Here is a 16,065-nt window from a genome sequence, read left to right as displayed (position 1 = left end):
GCTCCTCCTTAACATGAGTTACTGTGGGGAAAGTTGTAGCAATGATAACTAGGGAAAAGCCCATAAATACTACATTCCCATGCAGAATTGCTATAAGGAATGACATGGAGGATGTTATATTTGAACTCCGTGGGACTTGCATTATTCTTTCCCTGAGGTTGAAGCCTTGGTTTGGAGCAGGACTGGCTGACACCTGGTCCTCTTGTTGGCAGGCAGGGGCCAAAGGACCATAAGCCCATAGCTGTGAAACCCCTTCTGTGCCTGCAAGAGGTTTGGGCTGCAGGGAATCCATGTGTTCACCCTGTGAGGAAACAAAACCATTGTCAAGTTATTACATGTGTTGTGGGCCTCTTTCCAGTCATGCCCTCGGGTGACCAGATAGCAAGTGTGAAAAATCGGGATGGGGTGGGGGGTAGTAGGGTCCTGTATAAGACAAATCCCCTAATATTGGGACTGTCTCAATATCAGGTTTCAGAGTAGCAGCTGTGTTAGTCTGTATCCGCAAAAAGAAAAGGAGTACTTGTGTACCTTAGAGACTAACAAATTTATTTGAGCATAAGCTTTCGTGAGCTACAGCTCACTTCATCGGATGCATTCAGTGGAAACTACAGTGTGGAGATTTATATACACAGAGAACATGAAACAATGGGTGTTACCATACACACTGTAACGAGAGTGATCAGGTAAGGTGAGCTATTACCAGCTATTACCCATTGTTTCATGTTCTCTGTGTATATAAATCTTCCCACTGTAGTTTCCACTGAATGCATCCGATGAAGTGAGCTGTAGCTCACGAAAGCTTATGCTCAAATAAATTTGTTAGTCTCTAAGGTGCCACAAGTACTCCTTTTCGTTTTTCAATAATATCAGGACATTTGCTCACCCTCTCCCCTCACGATAGACAGAACTGAAACCAGATACAGGCACCACCTCACAGTGTCCTCCTGTCTCTGTTTTAGGAAGACGATTACAGCTCTTGCTTTCTCCCCTGATGGAAAGTACCTGGTTACTGGAGAGGTAAGTGCTGAAAATTGTTTAAAACAGGTACATGTCTGCAGGCAATCCCACTGCAGGCTGGGAAGAAGTGTGGCTGCTGTAGAGCGGGAAATGGACAATGTGGGGGGGAAACTTGGGTTTAATTAAATCCTGTATCCTTTTTGACAGGGTTTTGGCCCTTATGATATCCAAAGAGCGACCCTAACTGTGCCTCTGCACTGCCTTTATGTGGGGAAATGTGGTTTTGGCTCTCACCCACTGATTCATCTTAGCATTAACCAACCTCGTCACTGGTTGTCTCCTTAAGCTCATATTGAAAGGGTTTTCCAATGTTCTGTCAATCTCCTGGGACAGACTCCTTTTGCCAGAGGCAGGGTGGAGATTCGCTGAGGATATTGGGTGCTGCTCTACCTATTAACATAGGGGAAGAAGTGAGGGACGGGGACTGGAAGTTTCTAGTGCTGGATTGAGTTTAGGGTTGCATCCCTTCGGATTTCAGGGGGTGAGCCAAGACAGTAACAATATAGTGGAGAGTGAAAAGTACCTGTGGAATGGAGTTTCCAGAGCAGTGATAAAGGGGCCAGTGCCCATGGGTTTGGCAGTGCATGCTTTCCCCTTTCAAAGGTGCTTAAAGGGAGAACAAGGATGGCTGTATTGTGGGGTCTGTACTGCATTAGAAGTGCAAGGTGCACGCTGTACATGTAATGAATTTGCAGTTGTTAGATGCTAGAAACACACACAAATGTCTCCCTCTCCCCTTTTGGTCATGCTCAGCTTGCTGTCATGTGTCTCTAATGACTACTTGTCATCTGACTCCAGTACGTTGTAAGTTACTGGTGAATGTGTGTGTCACCAGTCCCTCCCTGTGCCCAGTTCTTGGAGGATATGAGTAAAAGTGGGTAAAAAAAATTTCGGCGAACAGTTTATTTGCTGAAAAATGCAGGGTTGGTCAAATTCAGCTCATTGTTTCAGACCAAAAAAGAGGGGAAAATTCTGAAAAAGTCAAAACATTTTGATTCTTTGCTTCAAAATGACATTTCAAAATGAAATGTCATCTAAATTTAATTAAAATAAAACCACAAAAGGGTAAAACACCCTATTACAAAATGTTTCATTTCAGGTCAAATTAAATATTTGGACATGAAATGATTCCTTCCTTCCCCCGCCCCCCTGAAAATTTTTGAGGGTTTTTGTTGGTTTGGTTTGATTTAGCCATCAAACTGAAAAATCAATTATTTACCCAGCTCTAAATACAAGTCTGTTACTCCCTCAGCTAGAGCCCTCTGGCGCAAGCTGTAGCAGCTCGTGCTTTAAGCTCTGAATGTCCCTGGTTCAATCCCCAGCGTGTTGACCAAGCTGGTGAAGTTAGTTTGCTAGTTAGGCTGTGACAGGCTTCTCCCTTTATGCACCAGGCACAGAGGAGGACCTGTAAAAGACACTTTACCATTGGGTTATACCTACAGAGCAGAGCTGGCTGAAAATTATCCTTATGGGTTTGTTTTTTGACCAAAAGAATGTTTGCTTTAGTTGACGTTTCATTTTTCAATGAAAAATTTCAAAATGAAAATTCAGATTTGTTTTGAAAAGTTTTTCCTTTTTATTTTGGTGGGGAAAACACCACTTTCACTTCTCCCCTCCCCCACCATTGAGGGGTGGAAGGGCGGAATAAAAACTTTTTAGTGGTTATTTTCCCACTGACAACTTTTTGATTAGAAACTTTTGCAGAAAAACTACAAAAGAACTGCAAAATTCAGAATGAAATGGCAAATTTTCATTTCATTTGAGATGTTTTGCAGCATATAATTTACCCTTTTTGACCAGCTCTGCAGCCATTTCTGTGGGTCCTCTCAAAAGCATTAATTTTGAGTGTTTCTCTTGTCATGTAGTGCCGCCTGCTGGTGGCAGCTCTCAGTCTTTCCTTAGTACTGCTTCGGAAGTTCTGCAGTTAGTATGGACTGGTAATAGCTGACTAAAGAGTGTTCAGCTTGTGAAGTATCTGAATCTCGCAGGCTGAGTGTGCCGATTCTGCCTAGTGACACTAAATTGGTGCATGGCTGGATTTTCTTCAGAGGCTGACCCTCATCCCTCCATATGTGTTAGCTCTGGTCTGAGTATCTCAAATGCTGAGGAGATGGAAGCTTTCCATAGAGGAATAAATTGCTTGTCCCATGGGAGTTGATAGAGCTCACTGATGGTAGCATCTATTCAATTATTTAAAGTGTATTCAATTTGTTAAAGTCTCCGGGGGCTGAAGATCTAGAGGTTGGTTTCTTAACTCGTGTAAGTGCTTTGCAGAGTAGCTCTGTTGACTTTTGTACCATCTTGACTGTAACCTTGAGGACAGAACTCTGTCATTCGGGGTGAAAGCTGAGCTGAGTAAATTAAAATCTGACCGCTGTGCTATTCCAGGCCAATCACATTCTATGTAAAGCTGCAAAGCAAGACAATTAACTGTCTTGCATTCTGTGTTTTGGAGGCTTTGATTTTCAATCAGGCATGCCACCCCTTCACGTGAGCAAGTGACTTGCTTTACCCAGACTGGAAAAGACACCATTTTGCCTTGCTGCCATGGAGATCTTATCTTGCAGGCTACTTTTTGACAGGCTTCCATGTGAAATCTTGAGGAAGCTGTTGAATAGGGTTTCCCTGTTAATCATGTACTTGGCAAGGATTTCTGCTGGTCTTGTAAAATAAAGAGTACTTTTAAATAACTAAATAAATGATTTTTCAGGGAGACTTAGTGCTGGCAAAAGGTGCTGCATTCACATCCGTAGAGACTGTTTATCCACAGAACAAGTGCAGCAAGAAGGGGAGTGCATTTCCCCCCAGACACTGCCCTATCTATGTGCCTCAAACATAACATGGCATGACTACCTTTGGAATGAGAAAATTGCTAATTTCCTGTGGTCCTCCCCCCAAAAAATTGCCAATGAGTGTGACAAAGTCAGTTTTTGTGTTGTGAACACCTGCATTGGGACCTGGACTGAGACCTCTAAAGGTCACCATGTGTTACTGGTTTCTATTACAGAGAACAGAGATATGTGTGAAAAATGTTGATCCACTTTCTTAGTTTGGGTTTTTTTTATTATTACCTCTTTCAGTTATCTTCTGAAATCAGGAAATTCATTAGATTTCTGACTTCTGCTGTAAATGGCCATAGAATGCCTAAGGGTTAAGCTGTGATCTAGTCCTGAATTCACTTCCAAGTTGTGTGTGCTTAAACAAATGTATGGGGATGTTGCGTATCTGAATCCATGGCAACTAGTCTTATGAGTTTTGTTCGCTGCTCTCTGTCTCCAAATCACCCCTTCAGAGTGGGCACATGCCAGCCGTTCGGGTGTGGGACGTGGCTGAACGGGCCCAGGTGGCTGAGCTCCAAGAACACAAGTATGGCGTGGCCTGTGTGGCATTCTCCCCCAGCTCCAAATACATTGTTTCTGTGGGGTACCAGCATGACATGATTGTCAACGTGTGGTCATGGAAGGTAAGTGTGCAAGAAGATCAGCTTACTGGTAGGAAAAGCCACGTTGTCCAAGGCCAGAGATGATCTGGGGATAAATCTGGTTATAGCTCTTTCTTTCCCTGCTTCTTTTGACATTCATAAAATCAGACAAGTTAGAGATGGATGGAGATTGGGTCATCTAGAACATCCTCAAGGAGCTAGTGCTAGATTGTTCCCACCAATATGTGACATCTTCCTGGCCAGTCAGAAGGCTATTAGGCTTTGTCATACTCTTTGTGTTTTTTCCAGAGGACTGTTGGAAACTGATTCAAACTAAGATTGTGTTCAGTCTTCAAGTTCTTCTCAATGAGGCACACAAAAATAATGATTTGAAGATGGATGTAATGTAGAGAGAGGCTGGGATTTAATGCTGTACCTTGACAATCAAGATTTTTATGGTCTCTGCTTTCCAACTATTATTTATGTTACAGTAGTGCCTAGAGATTTCCCCACTGATAGCAGGGTCCCATTGTGCCAGGCGCTGTACAAAAAACAATTAGAGTCAGTGCCTGCAACAAAGAGCTTACAGTCTAAATGGACAAGACAGGGCAGGAGAAGGGAAGTATTGTTATCCCCATTTTACAGATGGAGAACTGAGGCACTGAGAGATTTTTTTTCATAGATTCATAGTTTAAGGCCTGAAGGGACCACTAGATCATCTAGTCTGACCTGTCTGTCACAGGCCATTAAATTTCCACCATTACCTTTTGTATTGAGTCCAATTACTTGTTTGACTAAAGCCTAACTTGTGTTTGACTAAAGCACATCTTCCAGAGCCCTTGCCCAAAGTTATAGGGGAAATCAGTGGCAGAATGAGGAACTGATCCCAGATCTCCCAAGTCCTAGTGCAGTGCCTTAACCATAAGACCACCATTCCTCAGGCATAGGGTCATAGGAATGGCTGCTGTGATATCACCGTCTTGCAGTCTGGGAGACTGACCAAGATGTTTGGTCAAGCTGAAGCAACCAAGTGCTGTCTGAGGTGCTCCCTAGTTTCCAAATGGGGAAAGGCCACAGCAGGCACCATGATGGTGAGAACAGGGAGGGCTCCGGCAGCATTTCCTGTTTGGGGGGAAGCTCAGCAAGAGGCCCTGGAGTCTGGGCCCAAGAATGCTGGTTTGCTCCTGGTAGCACAGTCTAGCCTTCTCCACGCCCCTGCCCCTCTGACAGTGCTCTGCTGCTGACCTCCAACAAGCCCTCTGCAGTGAGACCGCTTCTGAGCCGAATGAGATGACTTCTGAGCTGAGGGCGGGCTAGTTTGGAGGGCTGCTAGTGGAAGGAAGCGGGAAGTTGGGCTCATGATTTCCTGAGGGAGGATTGAGAAATTGAAATGTTGATCAGAGTGAGTGTCTGGCTGACCACTGAGTACTGCAGGAAATAGATCAAGAATTTAAACCCACAAGGGAGAGGAGAGAGAGGCAAGATCTTTGAATCCCCCCTCTGCCGCTAATCCCTGGAAATAATATTCCTGCACCAGGCTCGTGGAGAGGGAACCCCTGTAATCTAACCATTATACTCAGAAAATAACCCCTTCCTTCCTCCTCTTCCCCCAGTTATTTGATGTGCACGAAGGGGAGAATCACAGCAGGTGTAGCTGCTCTGTTTCTTTTCCCTCGGGCTGGACAGAAGCAGCATGTTCACCTCTTCTCTTGCCCTATAACTTCTCTTCCACTCCCCAGGTGGAGAGAGTTATGGTATTTCCCTGTGGAAAATACCTACTGCCCATCTCGAGCACTGCGCCCCATTGCTGCCCTAGGGCTGGAAGAGCTCCAGCCAGTGTTGGCCTCATGTGCTTTCAGTGTTTAGAAAGGGAAGTATGTTTTTTGTTGCGAGCGCCCTGTGATTATGAAATAGCCAAGGTGCAGATGACCATGTTACTGTAGGCACTAGTGACCCGAGAACCATTATGTGGCTGAGACAATGTAGTGGCAGGACTGAATGTAAAAGTGTGATGTCCAAACTGCCAGAGCACCATAAGTAGTGGAAGGTTTGGCAGATGGTTCATCCTCCCAGCCTGTGTTCAGACAGACTTTGAATCTGTGCCTACCGTGCATAACACCTGTAGCTGAAATGAGCCTTCTTATAAGCAGGCTATTGAGCAAGACACCTGAGCTATTGAAACAATTGTCTTTCCAGAAAAACATTGTGGTGGCGGCCAACAAGGTGTCCAGCAAAGTGACTGCGGTGTCATTTTCAGAGGACTGCAGTTACTTCGTCACAGCTGGCAACCGCCACATCAAGTTCTGGTACCTGGATGACAGCAAAACCTCCAAGGTGAGAGCTGGGGACAGGAGATGTATAAAGAAGCAGCAGTGAGTGGGGGCCTTTGTGGCTTTTATAATGGCATAAGTTAGTTCCACAGTCTGTGGGAAACAGGAGCTTCTGGTTCAGAATTGATCTTTGATTTCCTGTGTGAAGCGGCTTTAGTCTTTGATGAAGTGAGCTGCAGCTCACGAAAGCTTATGCTCAAATAAATTGATTAGTCTCTAAGGTGCCTTTTCTTTTTAGTCTTTGACTGACTCTCAAGACATAACCTCCAGTGTGCCATTATCCAGTGCCTGTTGTGTCTGGCACCCAAACCCAGGTTTCCTGTATGCCAGTGCAGGTGGTTCATAGATTCTGTGCATGGCAGCCAAATCAGGTTCTGTTGTACCCTGGCATTGGTGCTTTTCAACAGCACGACCATTTCTTCGTGGCAATGGTTCTTCATATCTGTGGCTGCCATCTCTGGGCCCCTCACACTGCAGGGACTTGGGTCTTTGATTTGGACATGTGTGACTTGAGATATCGAGGGGCATGTTTCAAAGTGTCATGTAGTGGCTTCTATTGCTGCTGTTGGGAGGCCAAATCCCCATGTGGTACTTTGCCTGTCTATATTGCAAAGGTGCATCCACTCAAGGATAGCCTTTCACATTTCACACCATGGATCTTCCATTGACACTGATACGTCAGTGCAAGTCACAGATTTGTTTTGATCATCAGGGAACACCAAGCATCACTATCCCCAAGGTTTCTTCCTGTGACTGGCTAACTGGCCTGTGTCAGCCAATGGCAGACACATAAGTAGCTCTGTCTCATTGATTTGCTGCTGTTGATGGTCCTGATACATTTTACAAGCAGTGGAGCTGCAGCAAGTGACCCCATCACAGCCTGTCTCTTCAGATCGCTCATAACTCTCTACTCCAGTGTGGAGTGTTTTTCTCTTAACAGGTTATTTCTTTTGGTAGGTGAATGCCACAGTCCCCTTGCTAGGGCGGTCTGGTTTGCTGGGGGAGCTCAGGAACAACTTCTTCACGGATGTGGCATGCGGAAGGGGTAAAAAAGCAGACAGTACTTTCTGCATCACCTCCTCTGGCCTCCTCTGTGAATTCAATGAAAAGAGGCTGCTCGACAAGTGGGTGGAGCTGAGGGTGAGTTCCAGGTCTGCTCCATGTACATCAGTGCCCACTGACATGGGAGGAGGAAGGGGTGGGGACATCCTGAGGCCACAAGCTGCTGCCAGCAGTGAGAGTTGCTGGCATGTGAGGAGAGCTGGAGACTTCTGCTTCTTTATGATTTTTAATTTTTTCCATTAAAGCATGGCACAAAGTAGTGGTGTGTGGTAGGGAAACCAGAGCCTGGGGGTAGAAATGGAGTCTTTTGCTTAAAGGCCAGTTGGGAAAGGGATTTTACGTAGGAGATCCTCTAATTCCTGAAAAGCTTCTGCCCTCAAGGCTTAACATTGTGATGTGTCCTTGTGGCTGTGGGAAGGCTGGGTGCGGCTTTCTTTGAGAACCCATAAATGTCACTCCTGAGTTGTCTAGGGAGGGGGGATGGGGTAGCAGCAGAGTGTGTGAGGCACTCCATCCCCTCAGGGGTTGCACAAGCTGCCCCTCCAGTGCCCCCTGCCCTTCTAGAAGCAAAAGTCTCTGCCAGAGTCTCAAGTTCAGCTCTCCCCGTCGGGGTAGTGTATTATGCTGCTGCAAGACCATCAGCCTGGCCTGTTGGCAAAGATTTGAATATTCAATTAAAGGGAGAAAACCCAAACTGTAAAGCAAGATGGATCCAGGGTATTCACACCAGGGAAAAATCTTTCCATGCTTCCCCAAGTGAAACGTGTCTTTTCTTCTTTCCTTTCTGCTCTAAAATCTGCCTTTTTCACTCCTGCTCAGAACACAGACAGCTTCACAGTAAGTTAGAATGAAGTGTTTGTCTAGACCTCACCCCATTTCTCCATCATTTTCTGTCATTTGTACAAATCTCAGCATCAAGCAGAACAATTCCATTTCTCCCACCTTTGCCCCCTCTGTACCAGGAAGCACGCCCATGCACTTTTATGGGTCTAGTTGCAGCATCCCAGTCATGATGCTGAACATCTCCCCTCAAGAGTACAAGGTAATAAACGTTCAGGGCTAGATCCCCAGCTGGTGTAGATCCACATAGCTCCCCTGAGATCTATCGAGCTGCATGAATAATTTGCTGAGTGGAGCGGACCCTCAGCGCTGTTTCCTGACTGACTGAGCAGACCCTGCAGCAGATCTTGGCTTGATGCTCCTCAGAGAGGAAATCCAGATTTCAGGCTTTTCCTTAAACTGTATGGCTTCATTTCACTCCACTTCACTTCTTTCTGATCTTGAGTGCTTCATGCTCTCTCGTTTACATGGCAGTTTGGAGAGAGAGACCCACTTGTCTTGGTTGATTTTGTGTCCTTCTCAGACTACTGTGGCGAACTGCATCTCTGTGAACCATGACTACATCTTCTGTGGCTGCGCTGATGGCACGGTGCGGATTTTTAACCCTTTGAATCTTCACTTCGTCACTACATTACCGAAGCCGCACTTCTTGGGAATGGACGTTGCCAGCGTCACTGAAGCCAGGTACCATAGGAAGGGTGGTAGGAGACTGGAGAAGCTTGGATGGGCAGAGCAGGTGCAGTAATGATTTGTGATCCTGCCCTTGCTTTGCATCCCAGGGTTCTTCCTCCAGCAAACTTTCCTTTTTACTATAAAGTGGCATTGATAAGAGATACACAGACTTCCATGGGATGTTTTGCTTTCCACAGCTGTCCTTGGGCACTCAAACCTCCTACCTGTCCCTCTAGTCTTTCTTCCCTCTGTCTTGTGTGTTCTGTCTTCTCCTGTCCCCATTGCTCCCCTATCTGCCTCCTGCTGTAAAACTGGCTAAAAGGAGTATCACTTTCTGAAGTGCAGATGTTGGCCTTTGAGTGGACCCTTCCTAGGTAAATTATTTTAGGCATGATTATCGCTCTGTCGGTGGAGGCTGAAATTGGAGTGAGCCCTTCACTCTTCCCTGCTTGCAAATGCATGAGCACAACCAGATCTTCTGTTGCCTTCCTACAGTACTACTCTGAAACAAACATCCTCTGGGATCCAACCTGAGGAAATGGACATTTCCACAGCCCATACACTTTTCTTTTCCAGCTAGATTAGGCATGTCAGTGACTGGCTGTCTAATGAACTGCTCTGACCCGCAGTGGGAGGGGTTCATACTGGACATGTAGATGTTGGAATGAATTGTTCCTTTGTCTGTGGTGATGGCGTGTGCCTTTAGTTGAAATGTGATTCACTGCTCATATACTCCCCCTTGGTCTGGAAGCATATATGTTCCCGTAATTGGGGATATCAATTAATGACAGCATATTGCTGCTTGGGCCCTAGGGAACCCCCGAGGTGATGGGGTAGCCTCACTTTATTTTGAGGTCATTGTTTGACATGGATTTTTTCCCACCCAGTTGTGCCATTTCCCCTCTGGTCAAGACTGGCACAGTCATGTTTGCCCCTGTGGGCTCTCGTTAATCCTACTTCCTGGGGGGTCCAGAGGGGACACGTCAGTCTGTGGTGTGGTTTTTGACCCAAACATGCATTTCAATGGAAAGCTGCCACGCTGCTCTTCTTGTACTCCCGTGGAATCCTATGTTGTCTCCTCTGCCCCACCATCCTGTAGCAGAGGACAGTGGGTGTTGTACACTAGCTGCTTTCTGCCCATAACATTCAGCTTCTCCTCTTACAAGTGCTCACTAGAGCGTTTTAGGACATTGCAGTAGAAGCAGAGTATATATGGGCTGGGCAGTTTGATCAAGTGATTAGTCAGAGGCCCTGGACTCCAATCCTGGCTCTGCCAGTGACTCCTGGCCTTGGCTAAATCACTTTAATCAGTCTGTGCCTCACCTTTTCCACTTGTAAAGATAGGTTAGTAGGTGCCCACCTTATAAAGGTGTCTGCAACCTCCACACACTTTGCGAACAGTTTTCACGACACCTCTATGAGAGCAGTACGTGTGAGCTCCATTTTACAGATGGGGAGAATGAGGCACAGATAGGAGAAACGACTTGCCCAAGGCCAGATAGCAATTCTGTTGTCGTGCTCAGAATAAAACCCAGATCGCTTAACTCCTTGTCTGCTGCTCTAACCACAGCATGACAATTACTGCATTTAAGGGCAGCTCTCTGGTCTCCTCCTCCTTAAATCTGCACTGGGCTCTGGTTCTTAATGAGATTGATGCTAGGGGAGGTTAATTGTATCCACACCTGGGTTTTAGAGCTGAAACTGAGTGGAACCTTTATTTGAGGTTTTGCAATGTTCACAATCTTTTTTTTTTTTTAATTTTTTTTTTATTTTTAAATAATTTTTCCTAACTTCAGGCCGGAAGAGCTAAGTGAGCCTGTTTTCATGTGACTTCCAGCCCAATTTTGCAGAGCAAAGAGGCTTGTAAAAAATAACCAAACCGCTGGCATCTTGTCTGATGTCAACCATTTGAGGTTCTCTCCTTGTGAGCTAGCACCCTAACCCTGCAATCCCACTCCTTCAGTCCCACAACATGGCCCTGGTATCATAGAAACATGAATACATAGCACTGGAAGGGACTTCCTGGATCCTCAAATCCAGTCTCCTGCTGTCACAAGCAACCCAGTCAAATAATCCTGTTCATAAACTCACCAATCTCCATTTTAAAACTAGCGAGGTTGGTTGCTCCCTCTCCTTCTATGGGAAGGTGGTTTCATAATGTCACTGAAACCGGAAGTCTCCCTGGCTCTATAATCTCAGATGGTTTTGCACAGCAGTGTGATGCACCAGGACTCCTCCATCAGGAATTTTACTCCATTTAATTTCAGCTTTTATTTTTCCCTCCAGCAGCTGGGAGACTAGAATACAAGTAGGAATTCTTGCTGCCTACACTGCTACCTCTAACTCCAGCAGTTTGTGCCTGCGGCCTTTCGCTGCCAGCAACACCCTTCTTTCCCTTCGTTGCTCCCAGGTGTCTGCACTGGGAAGGACTAGGAGTCCAAAGATCTGATGGCTCCCTTGTCTTGTCTACTTCTCAGTATGCTGCAGAGCGAGAGTCTGAATTGAGCTGTGAATGGAATAGCTGGAGAGTGAAGTAAAGGAAATCAAGCCTTGACCCCAGTCCTACTGGCCTCTCCACCGTAGGAAGTTCAGCCCCCTCTTGGGACTTTTATGTTTTAGTGTGGAAAGAGACTGGCACAAGAGGCAGATTCTCCACCTCACAAATTGTGGTTACCTCCCCAACTACTCACTCTACCACTACACCATTGTATACTCCTTCCTCTGGCAAGCGCCAAACTCTTCCCTCCCAGAGGATTTTAGCTTCAAGTCTTGCGTCCACACTCTCACCCCAGTGCTACAGAAATTAACCCTACTGTTGTCCTGTCTTTGCACAGCCGTCTCTTCTCTGGTATGGTGGATGCCAAGTATCCAGATACAATTGCCTTGACCTTCGACCCTACCAACCAGTGGCTATCGTGCGTTTACAATGACCACAGCCTCTATGTGTGGGATGTCAAGGACCCGAAGAAAGTGGGCAAGGTTTATTCTGCCTTATACCACTCTTCCTGTGTGTGGAGTGTTGAGGTAATGACGAGCTAGGAATGGTGCCCACGTACTGGGGTGAGGGGCAGCGTAAGATGGGGGCAGCCTGTATTTCCCAATAAAAGACTCTGCGTCCAGCCCGTGTAGTTAGGGGTGTTTTTGTGAAGGGGAGATAGGAAACTTCATGGAGTTACTTACACTATGCAAGAGCACAAGTTTTTCATGACTGGTCAGAAATGGAGGGAAGACAATGTGAAAAGGGAACAGGCAGGGGCTTTTCCTCTGCATTTTTGTATTTCTTATAACTAACCTCTCCTCGTGGATCAAATTTTGAGATAACTCCAGCTGTGTTCCAGTACCAAATGATTGTGGCAACAGTCCAGCGCTGCCCTCTTATGCTCTGTGTTTGGATTCTGTTAAGTGGTGAGGATTTCTGGCTCTCTCCCCTCCCATTGGGCTAGAAAAAAGCAGAGGGTCTTATTCAAGGGACCATCTATGTCCAAGTAACTCCACTCAGCATTTGTTTATTTGGAATGAACATGAAGCTGTGATTTTTCCAGCCAGTATGAGAGTGAATTGATTCTAGGTATGCCGAGTTTCTGTTGTCCTCTTCTACCTATTTGATACAGAGGGGGCAGCTATCTGGTCTGGCCTTGTTTTGGAACTTGCTGTTGGTAACTAGACTACCAGGCACAATGTTGTCTCACTTACGGTTTGTTTGTTATGTGCCTCTAGGTGTATCCTGAAGTGAAGGACAGCAATCAGTCTTGCCTGCCCCCAAGTTCATTCATCACGTGCTCTTCTGATAACACCATCCGTCTGTGGAATACAGAGAGTTCCAACATCCATGGCACAGCTCTGCACCGGAACATCCTCAGCAATGTAAGACCCCAGACTCTGAAGTGGCCTTTGGTTTCCTTCTCCCTTTTACACATGAGTGTCCGCTTTAGGGCCCACAGTTCACATAAGGGGAGATGTGTGTCTGGGAAGTTACTCAGACCTGGGGAAATGTAGGGGCAGAGATAAATAATAGCATTTTGTAAGAGTCTTAGGATTTCATATTCCAGAACAGTTCAATGTTTCACCAACGCTCGTCTCTTCCAGAGGGTCTCATCTCAAATGCTTCAGAAGACAGTGTAACTGTTTCTCTCTGTGCTCCTAGCTCCGTAATGCTTCTAATTGTCAGGGTTGATGAAAGGGTGTTGTATGGAAATTGGGCATCTGGATTCAGAACCATTTGACTCTCATTTCCTCACTATGTATAAACAGTGACGTTAAAGGAGAAGAATCTCATGCAACACAGTGGTTGGGTCAAGCAATTTGCTTCTGTACGGGTTATGTGACCTAAGAGAGCTGCTACACCACCCAACTCTCCAGCTCCCTTTCTGAGCAATCTGCACGCTGTGTAATAGACTCCTACCTATTTTGCAATAGAGATTCCTGATGACTTGGCTCATCTCACGTTATCACTAAAGAACACCTGAAGTCGTTTCCACCACACCCCATTCTGGTACTGTCTAGCCCTGAGGTGTCTGTCTGTGACACAGAAAATGCAGCTTGTTCCCAGCACCAAGGCTGCTTGTTTTGTCCAACTCCTGTAGAAGGGCCATAATATGACGTTGTTGTGCTGACTCCCCACTCAACTTATCTGTCCCCATCACTGCTGAGTGGCTTGCTGCTGTGGGCCTCCCTCCCAGATGGGACACATTGCCTATTACTGCCACTGAAAGGAATAGACTGGCCATTGCTCCAGTTTCAGGAGGAGTCTGCCTGCCGTGCTTTGCTTCAATACTTCACTGTCCCCTTCTCTCTTTCCAAGGACCTGATGAAAATCATCTATGTGGATGACAACACTCAGGCCCTGCTGGACACTGATTACAACTCTGGCGGGAGCGCAGACAAGGCTGACATCCAGGCCTTGGACACGAAGGTTGGGATTCGCACACTGTGCGTGAGCCCCAATGGAGAGCACCTGGCTTCGGGCGACAGGATAGGCACTCTCAGGTATCCCTAGGGCTTCTGGAGGAGAGTTAGGATGGGGTGGGGATGGGGATAGGCATAAAGACTAGTTTGTGTCTCTCATTTTTCACTCTGTGGTTCCACTTTCACACTGAAATTCATCTGTGTCCTATTTCAGGATCCATGAGTTGCAGTCCTTAAGGGAAATGCTGAAGGTGGAAGCCCATGACTCGGAGATCCTCTGCCTGGAGTACTCCAAATCTGACACAGGTAAAATAGGGCAGAGCCTTTATTCCCACTGATTATTTGTGCACCCCTTATGATGTACTGACTTGTGTATGTGTTGCTAAATGACTCCATTCTGACCATCATGTGTAACAACCCTCTACTGATCATCTGCTCCGTTAGCTCGCGGAGTAGAGGCCATTCGCATTGCAAAAAAGGTCCTAAGTTTGAAGCAGACTTCCTCATCTTGCTGTTAGGTAGACGCAGGTAGACACAGATCATTACTTCCCCTATCACAGTTGGAAACCCCGAGGACGTTTCCTTGTGCACATCTGTTTACTTGCACTAATCTATGATGATCTTCTGTAGCCTAACTTGAGAGGATGTTTAAAACCGTGACCAAAGGAGCAAATTACTTCTAAGTGAAGGTTTCACCCTCTTGTAAAATCCTTGGTAGGGTTGAAGCTCCTGGCATCAGCTAGTCGGGACAGACTGATCCACGTCTTGGATGCTGGGAGAGAGTACAGCCTGCAGCAGACACTAGATGAGCATTCATCTTCCATCACAGCTGTGAAGTTTGCAGGTAAGAGATCCTGTACTCCCCTCTGTACTGGCGGGAGTGAGATCCCAACAGCAGCAGGAATACTGCTCCTCTCCCATCACAGCTGTGAAGTTCGCAGGTAGATATGTTTAACCTTTTAATCACTTGGATAGATCAGGCTACCTTTCCTTCCCCTTCCATAGCTAGAAAGGTCAGAATCACCTTATCCTTTCCCTCCATATTTCTTTGGAGAGTCGCATTCTCTAATGATCTTTTTTTTTTTTTTTTTTTTTAAACCCATCACAAATGCCTACACCTCATTCCTGTTCTCCTGGCTGAGAGAGACTGGGTTGAAGCTCTCTTCAAAATGTAGCAGTACCAGCATTAATTGGCCGAGAATATAGGGCAGGTGGTCACTGTGGGGGGATGGAGTGCCTCATGCCGCTCAGCAGCAGAGCATTGTGCCTTCACAGCTCTCTTAGTTACTGATGGCTGGAGGAGTGGCAGGCAGGGACTGAAAATTGTACTTGAGTCTCTCAGGGGGCAGGGCAGTGCACTAACCGATGACCACCGTTTCAGCCCTGTAGCCAGGTTCGACCCTGGTGCATGTAGGTGCAATTTCACTGACGCTGAAGTTATGTCCATTTTCTATCAGGACTGAATGTGGCCCCTTTAACTAAATTTGGAAAGATTGTCATTTCTGCACACTGAGTGCGAAGCAATTTCTAGGCTCTCCGTTTGGTTTCTAAGGAGGTTATTTTTTGGCAGTGCAGGAAAGTCTGGTCTTTCAAAGGCAGAAATGGGAGTGGCAATAAGAAAGAACTGTAACATTGGATTGGTCAGTTAGTGCAGCATATGTTCCTGGGCTGTTCTCAGAGCTACCTTTTCTACCCACATCAGCAGGGAGTGCGTAGTGTCCAGAGAATAATGCCACTACAATGATATTGAAGTGTTGAGGGACACTGCAGAATCAAATATCTACCTGTTGCGTGATGGGTCTGCTTGCTCACTGAAGC

General features: G+C 46.2%; 1 protein-coding gene across 4 annotated transcripts in view; it reads left to right on the top strand.

The window, feature by feature from the left end:
- Window positions 1-16,065, top strand: part of MAPKBP1 (mitogen-activated protein kinase binding protein 1) — a 122,629-nt gene that overhangs the window by 70,859 nt on the left and 35,705 nt on the right. For 3 of the 4 annotated variants that reach the window (XM_073348681.1, XM_073348679.1, XM_078853332.1), the window contains 11 exons: window positions 960-1,017; window positions 4,310-4,480; window positions 6,635-6,772; window positions 7,726-7,908; window positions 8,650-8,667; window positions 9,194-9,354; window positions 12,177-12,366; window positions 13,060-13,206; window positions 14,144-14,328; window positions 14,462-14,553; window positions 14,966-15,091. In XM_073348681.1, the coding sequence (XP_073204782.1) occupies window positions 960-1,017; window positions 4,310-4,480; window positions 6,635-6,772; window positions 7,726-7,908; window positions 8,650-8,667; window positions 9,194-9,354; window positions 12,177-12,366; window positions 13,060-13,206; window positions 14,144-14,328; window positions 14,462-14,553; window positions 14,966-15,091 (1,469 nt within the window). The remainder of the gene's footprint in view (window positions 1-959; window positions 1,018-4,309; window positions 4,481-6,634; window positions 6,773-7,725; window positions 7,909-8,649; window positions 8,668-9,193; window positions 9,355-12,176; window positions 12,367-13,059; window positions 13,207-14,143; window positions 14,329-14,461; window positions 14,554-14,965; window positions 15,092-16,065) is intronic. The other variant, XM_073348682.1, reaches the window with a different exon arrangement.

This window comes from Lepidochelys kempii, chromosome 6, assembly GCF_965140285.1.
Source record: "Lepidochelys kempii isolate rLepKem1 chromosome 6, rLepKem1.hap1, whole genome shotgun sequence".
In the NCBI taxonomy this organism is placed as follows: Eukaryota; Metazoa; Chordata; order Testudines; family Cheloniidae; genus Lepidochelys; species Lepidochelys kempii.
The sequence above is the reverse complement of the archived record's forward strand: the minus strand, read 5'-3'. Positions and strand labels throughout refer to the sequence as shown.